At 35.4% G+C, this 16,463-nt stretch overlaps 1 protein-coding gene across 1 annotated transcript; it reads left to right on the forward strand.

Annotated features, from left to right (window-relative positions):
- The first annotated feature begins 788 nt into the window (after positions 1–788).
- On the forward strand, positions 789–16,463 carry LOC144965270 (uncharacterized). Its single transcript, XM_078900429.1, has 6 exons — positions 789–971; positions 4,749–4,981; positions 5,955–6,092; positions 7,352–8,383; positions 11,671–11,772; positions 12,706–16,463. Exons 2-6 carry the CDS (start codon positions 4,789–4,791, stop codon positions 12,741–12,743), a joined length of 1,503 nt encoding a protein of 500 aa, XP_078756555.1. The 5' UTR covers positions 789–971; positions 4,749–4,788; the 3' UTR covers positions 12,744–16,463.

The raw sequence follows: 16,463 nt of genomic DNA on the forward strand, positions 1-16,463 counted from the left end.
CCCAAACACAATAACAATATAATTTAAATCATGAGATGTTTTACGGTTCACGGGTATTGAATAGAATGTGAATATTAAGTTGAGAGCTCATCGATTTATTAGTGTAATCAACAGAAATCGTCGTAGCTACTTTGAAGTATTTCAACCTCAACCATAGATTTCATCAACTTATTCAATATAAACATCGGATTGATGTGCCTGTTTGGCCATCCTAGTATATTATTATTCACATAAATTGCCTTTACATCAAAACCGACGTGTCCTTATTTACAGGTCTGATAACCCAATTCATGGAAATCTAAAAAAAATAAATAAATGACGCAGCATATTGTTGATTACAAAAATGTTAAGTGCGATCGGATGTCAGACCTGCATATATGTACACGTCGATCAAAACCGTAATCGCCCCCCCCCCCCCCCCCCCCCCCCCCCCCCCCGCCCCTCCCCTCCCTCACTCCAAATCCAAACAACAATTAAAAATCCAAACAACAATTAAATTCAATTTATCTACTTTAAGGATTTCATGAATAATTTTCAAAAATTCATGACAGCATATAGTAAAGAGGAGAAAGAGAAAAATATGGTGAATAGTTCCAACAAATGCAGTAAAAAAGACAACCCCAACAATATAACACCTCAAGCCCTATCCACAGAGATTGTGGCTCTATCAGCTGGAAACCGCTGAGGTCAAAACACTTTTGTTGTCACACAAGCACTGACCTTTCACCTCTTACCTAGGGATGTCAACTCTCGAGTCCTCCCTTCAAGAGGTCGATAGATGCGCATGCGTTCTCCATTGTCGCCATTTTAGTTGGAAACATTTCCGTGGTGTAAATGAAAACAGACTAAACTTCCTTGTTACAATGCAGATGAACTCACAAATTCCAAATACAGTGGTCGGTGGTTAAAATGATACGTCAACAGTTGATTACTGAGAGGATTGCGGTACCAAATATATAGAAAAAACGCAGGTTTGTTATTTCTCTCATAATTTTATGACAAAAGTTCTCTAAATGTACGGACTACGGATGACACCGCCCTCTCTACTCTGAAGTCTGAAGTCCGGAAGGAAGCGAAAAACAAAACACAGATTATCGACAATGTATAAGTAGTAATACTAATAAAAACAGCACAATTGTATGAATTGTCAGAAAATTTGTGGAAACATGCAAAACTTGATTAGTTCAATAGAAGGCCAAGTGTCCATTCATTGACATCTATCGGCATCAACAATGAATATGACAATGACAGACTCAGACTTAGTCTAAGGCGAGCCTTCTTCTTTCTACTTTTACACGAGTCAACGGCAACGCCTCCAAAATGCCAATTCGCCTTGAGCATGCCTTCATGTTAAAGACAAATGTTTTTGACAAAAAAATACATCTGTTTCAAAAACTAGCATCTTTCAACTTTCTAAGATCGAAATGGTTTTATTCGCAGCTGCGAGTAGTTTTGAATAGTTTTAAGTTTTTAAGTAGAAGTAGAAGTAGGGCTCTCTGGTCTCTGACTGAAACTGAAAATAGTCTTTGTGACATGAACACAACACTGTATTCTGTTCAAAATGGCGTGTTGTGGAATGGCTTGAAGTTGAATGAGAGTGAGTTAGTTTGAGAAGGAAAGAAAAGCAGGGATGATTGAAACATTTTGTGTGACTGAGAATTGAGATTTTGAACGTTTCAATTCAATCTTCTCTTCAAGTCTGAAACTTGACAAGATCGTGTTTTGTTTTGTTTTTGTTACCACAATCCAATCCATGAGAATTTCCCTATCCCCACCTCTCGTACTCCCGACTTGATAATTGGTTCACATCTTGAAATCTATCAGCTTATTTGTCAGATTACTGTAATGAGAGAGAATAGTTCCGTCCCCGTTTATTGCAATATTTACAGATAACTAGATATATTTATAACGTTCCAGGAATCTCTCTCTCTCTCTCTCTCTCTCTCTCTCTCTCTCTCTCTCTCTCTCTCTCTTTCTCTCTCTCTCTCTCTTTCTCACCACACACTCTCGCCATTGCTAATTACTCATATCTCAGTGCTCCTGCAAATAATATGTTACCATAAAAAAACTACCTCTACTACTACAGCCACCACCATATCATCATTACTACTACTACCACAGCAACCTCCACATCGTTATCAAAACTATAGCAACCACCACTGCCTTGACATCATCATCTTCCTTGTCATCACCGTTACCACCGCCACTACTACAACCACATCATCATCATTACTAGCACTACCACAGCTACTACTTCGTTATCAAAACTACAGCCACTGCCACCACCTTTACATCATCATCATTATCCACTACCACTACTAGGCACTTTGATAAAATTTTCAAACTCAAAATATCTTAATTTGACCCAGTCAGGGGGATGGGACTTGAAAAAACATAAAATTTGATACCTTGTTTGTTTCTCTACGATTTACGGTTCCAGAGTTATTTATATTTTTCTGTTGAAATTTTTTGTCAATTTTACAGAGAGAATCTGTGATCTCACTGCTGCCTCAAAACCAGCATCTCGCGGCTATCGGGAAATTTTGAGTTTTGTAGTCAGCATGGTCCACTTATTGTTTTCAGTAATTTTGTTTCAATTAAAAAATAAATGGCAAGTGTTAGGTATCACTTTAAAGGTCAGAAAATAAGCTTTATTTTCATATAAATCATTTTCATGTATGAAAAGTATGGAAAAAATTAAGGATAAATAAAAATGGAAAAAAAATATGAGGTTTTTGTCCAAAAAAAGTGGGGTTGATGGCGGGAAAAATAAAATAATGAGCGAGTGTGTCAATTCTGATGAAATTTGGCAGAGATATTCTTCAATTAATTGTCTATTGATGTATGAAGTATAATTAAAATGTATCCATAATTTAAAACGTTCTTATAATTCAAAAATTTATACATTTTTATTACATAAGTTTTCTGAGAAATACAATCAGGAATTGAGAATGAAATACACCGTTAGAAAGCTTGTTTTGTGCCCTTTAAAATGATACCAACATTAGTCACATAGGTTCACAAATAACGCCATGGTGACCAAAACAGTAAAGGGCCAGAAATAAAGGTCCAAAAAACGAGTTTCACCTTACAGTGAGCCTATCGGCGGCCACTGGACTGGAGTTATCAAAGTGCCTACCACTACTACATCATCACCACCACTACTACAATCACAACTACCACATCAACACCACCATCACTACACAACAGACATATCGTCATCGTCAACGAAACGCAAAATAATAATAATAGTAATAATAATTTTTAAAAATAATAATAATTTTAAAAAAATTAAAAAAAAAAAATTAAATAATAATAATAATGTAGTTTATTTATATTCTGTGCCCAATCCTCTATACAATAAAGCTCTAGGTTTGTAGGCTTCTACTGCAAAAACAGAACGAACCCGCATTTGCAGTAGTACTGCAAATAACTGAAATGAATATCTACTATTTGCAGTACTACTGTGAATAACGAATACTAACGCTATCTACTATTCGCAGTACTACTGCAAATAGAGGAAATCATTATTTGCAGTACTGCTGCGAATAGAGGTGGCCTTCTAAGAAACATTTTGATTTTTCAAAACTTTGGTTCGTTAAAAAATACCGGCCCTATCTGACCCGTTGAGTCGACTCAATACGAAATGTTGTTTACACGGTTTAAAGGAAGTATGACAATTAGCATTCACAGACTTCCTGTGTTGTTTAACGTTGTCACATGACCGTTTTGAGAAATTTGTTGCCTGCTTTAAACAATTAGACCTGTCAACAGGAGATATTTTCTTTTGAACAGGAAAAAAAGAGTGTTATTTCATGTACTTTTTAAGGGAGGACTGGTTCCGTAGCAGACAAGTTGATTGAATAAATGGAAAAAGTAAAGGCCTTTTATCCCCATTCCCCTCCTCTTCCTCCTCCCCCTCATACTCCTTCGCCGCGGCTGCCACCACTATCACCACTACAATTATGGCCTCAAATTTCAAATATATATTGTTTTTCTCAGTCATGAGACTTGAGTAATTGTACAATGAATGCGAAATCTATTTATAGGTTAGTAATTGAATATAAAATTAAGGCAAGAAAGACTGCTCTTTATACTGTGATGGTACATGGGAAATAGAAAACTTGAGGTTGCATATGAAAAGTGTCATGTACTACTGGTATATATTTAAAAGGTTTAAATTAACTGACAATTGCAATGAAATATATAGTGGCATCACTTCTCAAGTTAAATGTCAACATTCAAATGACACACTACTATTATTCACGTTAACTCATCATAACTTCTCTTCCCTTGTGGTTGATAGGCAGTCCTGAATAGCTCATTTGGTAGAGCACTCGGTTCACATGCAAAGAGATGGAAATTGTGTAATGTGGATAGATTAGGGTTACAGTGTTTGGGTCTTTTACTTTTAATAAAATCAGTAATTTTTTAGCACGGCAGGTGACTTAATGCTGATAAAAACTCTTGATTTTGTGTCTCTGAGAAATTCTCTTGAACTACATTACCTCACTTGGTTCAGGTATGACCTTGAATAAGTAACTGACTTTTGGACAGTGACAAAGATAGTAAGTGTGCCTAGCAGATGACTAAATTAAATTGAATTTGGATACACATTGCCTGCTCAGAAAATAAGCAAAGCATTATGCAAGGCACATTATGCTTTTTAAATTTGTGGAAATGCACAATATGTATATAAGAATAAATATATTGGTATTAATGAGAAACCATAATGATCTCCATTTCAGTTAGACGCTGCATCAAGGACAACTACACCACTAGGAGCAAATGCCTCCTCCTCCACCCCCTCCTCCCCCTCCCCCTGCACCAGGGCCCCCACCTCCTCCCCCTGCTTTTGGAAAAAGTGCCTCAAAAGGTGGTGGTGCTCCAGACAGAGGGGCTCTGCTCAATCAAATCCATGGAGGGGCTAAGTTGAAAAAAACTGTCACAAATGACAGAAGTTCACCGCAAGTTGGTAAAGGTATGTTTACCGTACTTCTTTACTTTCTCACAAACACGAAGCATATCCTTAAATCTCTCTTGTATTACTTTTTCATGATTATCCCTTGAAGCTTCATACCCATCTGAGATAAAAAATTGTTTTTTTTTTATTTATTTATTCAAACTCAAAAACAATAAGTATACGTTATATATAAATATTTTTGCATTTAAAAAATGTAGTTATATTTTGAACACATTCATTATATTGTAAAAATGATTTTAAGAAAATAAATCAAATAAGAAAAAAGTCTCTTCAGTATTGCTTCCTCCCCACTTTAGTTCAAAATATGCAAGGGTATTTTAAACAATATGGAAAAAGTATAAGTGAGCAAAAAGTGGCTCCAGTATCGGAATTGTCTGATATTTTAAATTTTGAATGAGGATTAAACATTTTTTTATGCAGTACAGATCTTGAGCTGTTATTTGCAAGTGTCTTTCTTTGATTATTGTTGTTGTGAAATTTTAGAATAGTCAGAGAGGGTCTTTATTAACAATGTTTTATATATCAAAAAGGAAATTTCAATAGTGTTGCACAGGCATCGCATGTTTGGTCCAGTCCTACATGTGAGCATTGGTGCTGGCTTTGAGCACTATAAGTGGATATTGTACTAGGTAAAATAAAGCACAATTAAAAACAAAATTGCCACATGGATCCAGGGTTTTTTTTTTTTTTTTTTTTTTTTTTCAGACTACTCTCCACTGAATAAATTGTTGCAGGGGTCCAGCTCTGTTCTTTCTTTAGTCACCTTAGTCTTGCTGTTATTAGGTGCCTGTAACTTGGGTTATTGCAAGGATATATAAGCATTAAAATAATAAATATAGATATGGAAATCCTTTTTTGTAGAAACACTTATGAATTTCAAGTTCTTGAAATTGATGTTGAAAGAAAACAAACAAATGTCTGAAATTCTTCTTCATTGCGAATGATTGAATTAATTTGATCTCTGTTTCAGTTGGTGGTGGTAGCAGTGGTGGTGGCGGTGGTAGCAGTGGTGGTGGAGGTGGTGGCGGGGCCTCCATGGGTGGACCTATGGGTCTTGCTGGTATGTTTGCAGGAGGTATGCCTAAATTGAAACCAGCAGGACAAAGAAGTAAGTTTTATGATCATAGAATTTTAATATCCTACCTTTACCCCCATGGTTGAAGAAAGGATTATCTATTCATTCTGTTATTTTCCATATTTTTTAGTCTTAAAGATCGACACATTTTAAAAATTTAACTTTTGATTGAAGTAATTTGACCTATGTCATTTTCACCCATTCAGAGAACAATGAATGATTTTCTGAGGAAAATAGGAATTGTTAAATATGTAAGGGAGCAAAGTGGCTGAGTGGTTAAGGGTTTGAGCCCCTCTTCGGACATTGTAATTTTTTTCCTTGGGCAAGATTATTAACCCCCAATTTGCTCACTTGGACAACATGGGTGATTCCTGTTGACATCAGACATCTTGTTTGATAGATTATCTATATTCCTTCATGGAATGCCTAGTTTACTGTATCTAATGATGCCATAGAAGAAGGGCGTACTTTTGAAAAAAATTATAAAACGTAGTAGTTATGATGCCAGTTACATTTTCCATTTTGTAAGGTGCATTGAGCATTAGGATTAGCCACTTGAAATGCTCTGTTATTGTTCTTTTACTTTTAACTATTTTTATCTGAACCAGGAAATTAATTTCCGTGGAAAAGGAGAGAACAGGAAGTCAATAAATATTCATTATACACGTTTCATTTTGCCTATTTGCAGACCTGCTTACTTGAAAATTAAAAAATTCGTAATTTTTAGGATATAAAAAAATTCTAGTTGCTGTGGTTAACTTAACAAAAGAAAAAAAATACCCTGATGAAGTTTAAATAACACTTAAAAATCCTTAAAATAATTGAGCATTGTATCGACTTACATTTTCAATAAGTTTTAATGACTTAGAGATGCTCAAGAAGTTCTGAAATTTGAGCCAAAATTTCTTAATTCTATGAACTTTCCGTAATAGTCTGCTATTTGTGAAGGCTTACTTCATTAAAAATCCAGTAACTCTTCTTAGCTTTGAAAAACAGATGTGAAGAAATGACATTAAATGGGACATGTGTATAAGTACTGGATACTTGCAATGGGATCAAAAGATATAAGGTTCATAACCTGGGAAAATTGACCTTATCTCTCTGTTCCAACTGTACCTGTTGTACATGTTGGGTTTGCTGGGGGAATTAAGAATTCCATGGACCTGATGTGACCCTTTTCAAAATCTCATAATGATGAAGTGGTTAATGACTTTGTACCATTTTTTAAATGGTAAAAGAGTTTTGACAATGAACATTATACTTAGTTTAAATTTTTCTCATCCCTTACACAGCTGCTGGTGGTGGAGGAGGACCAGCCTTAAAACCACCTGGTGCCATGTCCAACGGACCAACAGGAGTACGCAACAACATCAATAACAATCGCATGACAAATGGAGCTGGTCCACCACCCCCACCTCCCAGTACAAATAAGCCCGGTAGTGCCCCACCAATGGCACCCCCAGCCGGCAATAAGCCCACAATGAACAAACCATCTTTTCCTTCGAGTGGTGCACCACCCCCTCCCCCATCCAGTAGTGGCCCACCAATGGCGCCCCCAGCCAGTAATAAACCCATAATGAACAAACCATCTTTTCCTTCGAGTGGTGCACCACCCCCTCCCCCATCCAGTAGCAGCAAGCCTACTAACAATGGAGGCCCTCCCCGTCGTCCTCCCAGTGGGACATTTCCTCGCCACAACAATTTCAACAACAATAATAATAAGAGTGACCATAACTCCAGCTCTTCTTCCCAACCCAGTGTGTCAAACCTGGCAGCTGGACTTGCTTCCCGCCAGAACCAGGCTCGAACCACAGGGCCCCCACAGTCCCCAGTGCCTAAGCATCCTTCTTCCGGTGGACCTCCACCTCCCCCACCTCCCCCTGCCTCAAACAATAACAGTGTCCCACCTCCTCCTCCAAGCAGACCTCCTCCTGCATCTGTCTCCCGACCCAATAGTATGGTGGGGAGACCACTACCTCCGCCCCCACCTCCAATTCAGCCATCAGACAGTTCAACATCAGGGCCATCCAGGCCTCCCCCTCCTCCACCTTCAAGAGGAGGGCCTCCTCCACCCCCACCTCCTAGCAGAACGGCTGCTCCACCCCCTCCACCTGCAAGGACAACATCAGCTAACACTGGTGGAGGAACCATAGGACGATCGGCTCCTCCCAATATGCGGCCCCCACCTCCCACGCGAGCTTATGGTGGTGGAGGTGGAACGTTAGGTAGGAATTCTGGTCCACTGCCACCTCCACCACCTCCCTCACAGATTCAATTTGCTCCCAGAAATAGATCATCAGGAAGTTGGGGATCTGGAGGGGATGGTAAGTTCCTTTCTACAATTTTTTTTCTTCTATTCTCTGGCCTAGCTATATATGTTTAGTATTGTTTGGGGAATTGTAGAAAGTTTTTTTCAATTTCGTTACCTTATTTTGAATCTCACCAGTATGTATGTAAAATGTTTGGCACTCGGTGGGGGTCCCTGTGGGGTTATTACCAACCTAATTTGATATTCTTTTAGAAGGATTTTCTGCCTGGTGTCTGGATTGAGCGGATTGATTTTTGCCCTGACTCTGGATTGAGCCCTTTCTCATGAGGGAGATAAGTCTTATTTGATGTTGGTAGATGACCTAAGGAGGAAAGATTGGAGAGTGGATAAGAATAAGGCATTGCACTTCCGCCTAGAGGACCTTGTTTAAGCCCCGTTATTGGCATCTCATTTTTTTCATGACCAAGAATTTTTGACACCTTAGTAGTCTTTCAGTGCAATTGATGCAGTATACTTGCATAAAATTGTCAAACCAAATACAATGCCAAATCATTGTTTAGCAGACGACAAATTGGAAGACTACGAAATTGGAATAAAATGAAAGTTTATTGACAAACGACTTCTTGTTGGACAGAAGAGGTAAAATGAGCTCAACCATGACCTAAGTCATATGTTTTCTGTTGACATACTTATTCTTCTGATTGGACATATAGAATGAAAATTAGATAACTTATATTGATTTATTCCATAAATTATTATAATCCTTGAGGAAATTTTTGCAAACCTGAAATTATGCTGCTCAAGCCAAACATGCTACTTTTGCAGGTAAAAGCCAATCTGCCAACTCATCTGCTGATGCCATTCGCCATTTCCTTGGTCAATTGACTGATAATTAAGCATTAACAGATTTGCTAAATAATTATTAGAGTGATAAAATTACCCTTAATTTAGAAAAGGGTTGCAAGATACTCGTATATCAAACTGTTAAAAACAGTTAAATAATTTTTAGATTTGCCAGTATTTATGTGTTTGCTTGCAAAAATTTAACATTGGTTGTATGGTACACTTTGGCCCACAGCCCCATTTTATTTTGAAAGAATAGACTCATTTATTATTATTATTATTATTATTATTATTATTATTATTATTATTATTATTACTATTATTATTATTATTATTATTATTATTATTATTATTATTATTATTATTATTATTATTATTATTATTATTATTATTATTACTATTATTAGTATTATTATTGATTGATTAGTTTTTTAGATTGTTTTTTTTTTTTTTTAATTTTTAATTTTATTTATTTATTTATTTTTTATCCAAATGTAGATTAATTTTTTTACAAAGATATTTGAAGGAAATTAGGAAACCTATGTTTATTTCACTTTGGATCCGTCTCGAAATTGGTCAATGCTCTGTTATGAAGCATTTAGCGGTGTATTTGTATAGCAATGAGGTAGGAATTTAATCTTCTGTACTTCTCTCAGCTTTTGTCTTGAAATTCAGAGTTTAAAAAAAAAAAGAAAGCATTAATTTGTAATATGTTCCCTTAGGTCACTTCTCACATCTTAAAAATATTCTCAATATGAATAACAATGAAAGTGAATTTTTTTTTTTTTTTTACAGTGAAGAAGATCGGAACGACCTTAAGGCAGGGGGTGTTATTCTTAATGTTTTGAAATGTTGAAATACGGCCTAATTGAAGGTTGAAATTATTAATGTTTTATACTTTAGGCAAGCCTTTAGATTACTGGCTATTTGGTCCGGTTTTATTGGGCTGTTTTGTTAAATGAGAAGCAGGATATATACAGTAGAACATGAAAGTAACGTATAGCGAGAACTCGGAAATAGCGAGTAAAATCTAAATCCCCGTTTTTTTCTCTTATTTGATTCAATAAAATTAGCATGCAAGTAGCGAGTATGAAAAAGAGGTCAACTCGAAAATAACGAGCATTTCCTGCCCCAGGCTAGGACTTCGAACGAAGTAGAGCAAAACAAGAGACAAGGGCTATTTAAATATTTTTAACCTAGATTTTCTTTTCTTATTTTTCGTTACGAGTAATATTACATAGTAGCCTAGTCTAGAGTACATAGTAGGCGAAACAAATTTGGGTGGGGATTGGGTGTGTGTGTTTGTGTGCTTGTGTGATCAATTATTCACCCAATGTGATGCCACGCGACGCGCGAGGTAAGCACTGGCAGCCAACATGTCAACATGCCTCACTTCGCAGCATCGGTCAGCGAGTAGCATTCGTTAACGAACGACACTATCAGCGAGAGAGGGGAGCGTGGAACCATCATTTCAGTGGGTCAGTGATTGAGCGATGCGCTTGCTTACCTCATCACACATGCCTAGTGCATACAAACACTCGCACACACACATACACGAAATCTTGATGGAAATGGAAGGGGTGGATCAGCTTCAACCTGTGGCCATCATTACGTAGTTAACGAAGGCCGTGTTCAACCCCGCCCTCACCCCACTTTATCCACACACAGTCATTTGCACGCACGCGCGGCGCACACGCACAAACACACACACATTGTCTTTCCATATTTTTGTACGGCCGAGTGACCTTTCCTGGCAACTCTGGAATAGCGAGAACTCGGAAATAGCGAGTAATCAGGAGTGGACCCGTCGAACTCGCTATTTCCGAGTTCTACTGTAATAACAATTGCCATCCCCATGCATTGCATTGGAATTGCAAGGTGAAATTTTCAGTTTTTGTCAAGATTTACTCAAGATCAAAAGGAAATCCTGGATGAACTATTAAAACGCTCAATTGAGTGATGAATACTTCTTTTCCTTCATATAAACCAACTCTTCGAGACTAAGCATCACTGTTGATGTTGCATATCTAAAAGTGAAATGAGAAAAAAAAAAATTAGGGTACCTCCCTGATAGTCTGCAGTGCATCTTTAAAGGTTTCAATATTACTCAGAAAGCTCAATAACAGCAAGTATGTTGTGTGGTATACTATATAAGTGGAACGTATGTGGGGAAAAAAGAGTTAAGATGACTGTCAGCATTGAATGTGAACAGTTTGATACCCCAACTACATATTTTTTATAATTGAATTCAATATGGTATTGATCTATATGAAAATCCATAAGGCCATTTCATCTTTTTAACCAAGTTGTTATTTTAGCCCTAGCCTGGACTTAATGATGAGGGAATCATCCTTATTGTTTCATGTGTGCATCTGATTTACCACTAATGAATGATTCGTCATGCTGGACTTAATTAAAAAAAACAAAACCCCAAAACACCCTCAATTTTTATATGAGGTTTTTGAACATGATTTTCTTTTTTCTTTTTAATTTCGATAGATTTTGAAATACGGTTCAGATTTCACCAAGCTAAAGAGTTTCCTCCCCCTGAGCCATTTTCCAATATCAACAAACACTACCCAAGCCTGAATACCAGGAAAGGTAGGTCAACATGTATTTAATAAGTGCATTTTTATAAAGCTAGATTCTATCAGGCAGTTTTTGGATTCATCTGACTTTTAGGTAATGGTGGAAGATAATATTGATAAATCTCTCAACCATTTATATTGTTACTGCAGGCAGGTAGGGTGAACTGAAATATGCTCTTAAAAGGGTGCTAATCTAAAACTGTCAACCTATTTTCAAATCATATAATAGTTCTCTTTCTGGTTCCCGACCTCCCATAGTGGGTGGGGAGGTACTTGCTGTGTTTTCTATCCCTCTATATGTTTTCCAATTGCTTTCTGTCTTTGTCTTGGAATGAGATCACTTAGTTTTGTCATGACCCTGGCCGGAGTCCTTGGCTGGGAGGGAAACAGTCGATTGTATTGGTATAGTTTTGGGAGATGATATTTTTTTTCCTTGTAAATCATCTCTCTGTTATTTTCTGTCATTATTTTTTTTAAACATTTGATTTGTAAACATTTGAGTGAATTCCTCTTACTGGGATCTTATGCTCGTGTCTGGGTGAGACTTTAAGGTGATCTCAAACTAAGTAAACTGATAGTGTGGTCTTGGAATCTACATCTGTTCCTTATTTCAACCATTTCCCCTATGTCTTACTTTTTCCTCAAGTTTTTAAAATTGTATTTATAGAATGTTTTTACTATCCAACTTTCTTCCTTTTTACTGGCACTGATATGATCTAAATGTGTTTGTTGCAAGCATCGTAAAACCCTTAAAAACAAAGTTCTCTTTTAAACTTCTTTTGACTGATAAAAGGATTACAGACTTGATTTTAACGCTGAATTTTGCCTCAGAATTATAGACTGATGAAATGGTTATAAACTGGTTTATGCTTCAAATGATCAAGTGTTTTCAATTTGGCATTTTCCCTTTAATTCTAATATTATCTCTTTAACTTACTCACTACAGCAACACAACGAGGTCCCCCTCCAGAACCGCCACGGTGAGAAATGAGAAGAAATATACACCTGTAGAGCTTTCTTCAAGTGTTTAGGACAAGATCAGCAATGTGTGTGTGTACATTTGTATGTATTTATCTTGCTTTATCAAATTTCTTTTCCGAAGAAGAAAGGTAAAACAGCATATCTTCAGCGGGTTTAGTTAGGTCACAGAAATAAAGATTATTAACGATTTGAATTTCTTTTCCTAAGCAAAAAGGATTAAAAAGAATAAAAGAGAAAACAAATGCAAATCTTTTTCTTTCTTGTCTATTTATTTTATAATGAATGTGAATAATAGATGAAAGTGAAATGTTTCTCTACAAAATAAATTTGCATTTCATTTTCACATTACAATATTGATAATTTTGAAATGTAGTACAATTGCTATGCAACATTATAATTATACCTAAGAAAGTGATAAATGTGTGTATCATTTCCTTTCCCATTCCATCAGGTTACATAATATGAAAGAACATATCATTTATATCATTAAATATATAAATATACTGTTCTATAAATAACTCTTTGATGCGACATGTACTAAACTATTCATTATATCCCTCATCATGTGTAATGAAAGCTTCCTTCCACACCACAAGTGTTATAAAATGTCAAGAGGTTTTTATCATTGAATTGCCTTTCAAAGAGTTTTGATAACAAGCAAGAGCTGTTCAAAATTTTATGATGACAGTTATATTTATGTACATTGAATATGTAATACTATGAAATGTATCATAGAATTTGAACTAAAAAGGTGCCTTTTTATTTTTATTTTAGTTTAATATTTAATTATATATTTTTTTTGTTTTTTTTTTGTTGGTAATGCTTTTGTTTATTTTTTATTTTTTTTCCTTCCCCAATATTGATTTTATATTTTGTTTTGGTTACGGATATGACTCGTATATTTTTGTCTGACAACATTACTATAGGCAATGATATGAGTGATGACAATTTGTTCCTTGTACAGAATGACTTTATCCCTATCTGTGATGAAATGCTCATTCTTATGTTTATTCTTAATAATTTGTGTGTAGAGAATGAAATTGAATGACTGAAATTTGATATGAAAGTTAATTCTGCTCAGTGAATTCATTAAAGTGTTTTTGATCGCTGATGATGATTAATTGGCATGACTGGAATTATTTCAGAATTGATCTTGTAAAAAGATTTCAATTTTGTTTTTTTTTATTTTGTAATTATTAGGATTTGAACTCTTGTGATTTAGTCCGATACATCCTCAGTTGACTAAGCATAATGGAATCCTTTTAATTTTTTATATGTATTTTTTTGTTTAATGTCAACATTTCTCCATATCAGAATTTTTTATAGCAAACACTTAAGTGGAGACAGAAAATCTTCTATGGTCATTGGCATCCTTTGTTTTCCTCCCAATGAATTTGATATGACTGTGTAATGGGGTTTAGGTGACCATCATCTCAATCTTATATCATATTAGGTTGAACCTGAATTTAATTTTCATTTTAAACTATAAAATTGATTGATATGCTATTATAGACGGGGACGCCACTAGTCTCTTAGACTGCTTAGAACTTAACTGTTTTTAATTTTAAGTCTCATTTTCACTGCAAATTCAATTTTGACTTCCGGATCAGCCCAGCATAATACAGTACAAGCCAATTGGAACAGCATTGTTTAGGCAGAAATCATTCCAATTAAGTGGCGTTCCAATAGTCCCCATTTCCACGAGTGGCTTTCATAATCGGAACAACCTATCAAGACTACACACATGTCCATTGTGGTAATTATAACAATAGCAATACAGAGCATGCCTTCAGTTGTCTGAAATTTTATCCTTAATTTTTATAACATATGTGTAGAGGCATGATGATAAAAAAGAATGTGTGGTCATTTCGAATGAATAATGAACTGTCAGCACTCTTTTCCTGAATACAGGCCAAAAAAAAAAATGACAAGAAGACATGAATACTGTTTCACCATATATTACAACATTATACAATTATAATCAATGTGTAACCTCAATTGTGTTGGAAGAGACCTAAAGCAACAAACAAACAAATATAATCAATGTGTCATTAATAGCAAATAAATCATTACATCATTATCTGAGCTCTCATTATTTTGTTGTTCTCCAAGACGGCCAAAGGGGTTTAGTATCAGACCACCATATGAGAGGGAATGGTTGGTGATAGGCTTGATATCAGTTTTAATTAACAGAACCATTGTTCATTTGAAGACACAGGATACTGCATTTATTGTTATTTCAATAGGGATACTCGTATCTTGAAAAAAATTTTTAAATCTTGCAACGTTCTGAGGGCCTGAAATTGTCCTGACCAACCGGCATGCATTCTGATTAAGCAGTAGAAATTATATTTTAAAATTCTGTCATCGACAGATCATTCCAATTCTGCAGCAGTTCCGATAAAGCTGCATTTCAATTACTGCCTTCAGCTGTACTGGATTTTGATAAGATTTGGCATATTAAGTTGTTCAAAGCCTGTTTTTTTTTAATTTAAAAAAAAAATTTAGCTCATATTATTGGCATTAGTCATTTGAGAAGATAGGAATGGATGTGGAGAAATGTTAAGCTTCAATAAAATACTAAGACGATTGTTAACATTTCATGGTTCCCCTATATCAAATGATTTTTAAAAACAATTATAAACGTAAGAGAACTGGAATGAATGGCCGCTGTTATACAAATAATAATAATTTTTTTTTACACCATCAATTTGTTCCAATTTTTTAACATTTAATCATTTTGTTTTGAAGAAGGGGAAACTTGATGTGGGGCCTTTTAACCTTCCATCTTTTATCTTCCTGTATTGGTTTTCCTTTCCCAGGTTGCTGTCTGTCATTGACTTGGAATGAGATTACTTGCTTTGGTACTGGAGTTATTAACTGAGAGGGAAACTGTTGAAAAAATATTATTTGTTTTGGGAGATGATAATTCTTTTCCTTGTTAATCATCTCTCTATTGTCTAATAATTTATTTTGTTTTGAATATAACATTTTGAAAACAGTCAAGTGAATTCCTCGTGGTTTTATTCTGTGCTTGTTTCTAGATTGGAGTTTTAGGTGATCTCTAACCAAGCACATTAATGGTTTAATCTTAGAATCAACTTCTGTTCCTTTTTTGACCCCAGTTTCTTTTGTCTGACACTTTCCCAAGTGCTTTAAATGTACATTTAGAATTTTTTGACTATTTCAGCTTTCCTTTTTATTCATGTGGCTGAAATAACCTTATTGTGTCGGAAGTGCTGCAAAACCCATAAAAACAAATAAAACAACAAGGGGAAGCCCAGTACATCAGCAATAAGCTGTTTTATTTATTGAAGCTCGAACATTTTTTACATTCATTTTTATCTGGACTATAGCTTCAGGCAACATGCTTTGGGGAAGATAGGGCAACTCTTGAGATCAGCGTTCATAATGGGCATATTGGACTCTTTTCTCATTTGTGAAAGATATGCTATTTTTGAGAATGTTAAGCGAGGCATTGAGGTTTTCAAATAATGCTTTTTTACAATTTATTTATTTTTAAAAAATTGCATCTGTTCTCAATATTATCTGTAGATATACAATAGCTTTTTAAATATAGAACTTTCCTATTTTTGCAAGCAATTGTTTGATGATCTCCTTTCTGTAATAGTTGAAAGCTGTCAGAACTTGAACTTGAATTCTTTTTCACATCATAAACTGAAACATCAATGTTCTGGATCTATAGATTTTACCCTCTTTAAA

Source organism: Berghia stephanieae, chromosome 2, assembly GCF_034508935.2.
Source record: "Berghia stephanieae isolate SIO BIC M18660-M18661 chromosome 2, UCSD_Bste_1.3, whole genome shotgun sequence".
In the NCBI taxonomy this organism is placed as follows: domain Eukaryota; kingdom Metazoa; phylum Mollusca; class Gastropoda; order Nudibranchia; family Aeolidiidae; genus Berghia; species Berghia stephanieae.

Excerpts from the sequence above, each read along its gene's own strand:
- LOC144965270 (XM_078900429.1), top strand. The coding sequence starts at position 4,789 with ATGCCTCCTCCTCCACCCCCTCCTCCCCCTCCCCCTGCACCAGGGCCC. Across the intron at positions 6,093-7,351 it reads GAAACCAGCAGGACAAAGAA|CTGCTGGTGGTGGAGGAGGA; the intron begins GTAAGTTTTATG and ends TCCCTTACACAG. Across the intron at positions 8,384-11,670 it reads TTGGGGATCTGGAGGGGATG|ATTTTGAAATACGGTTCAGA; the intron begins GTAAGTTCCTTT and ends TAATTTCGATAG.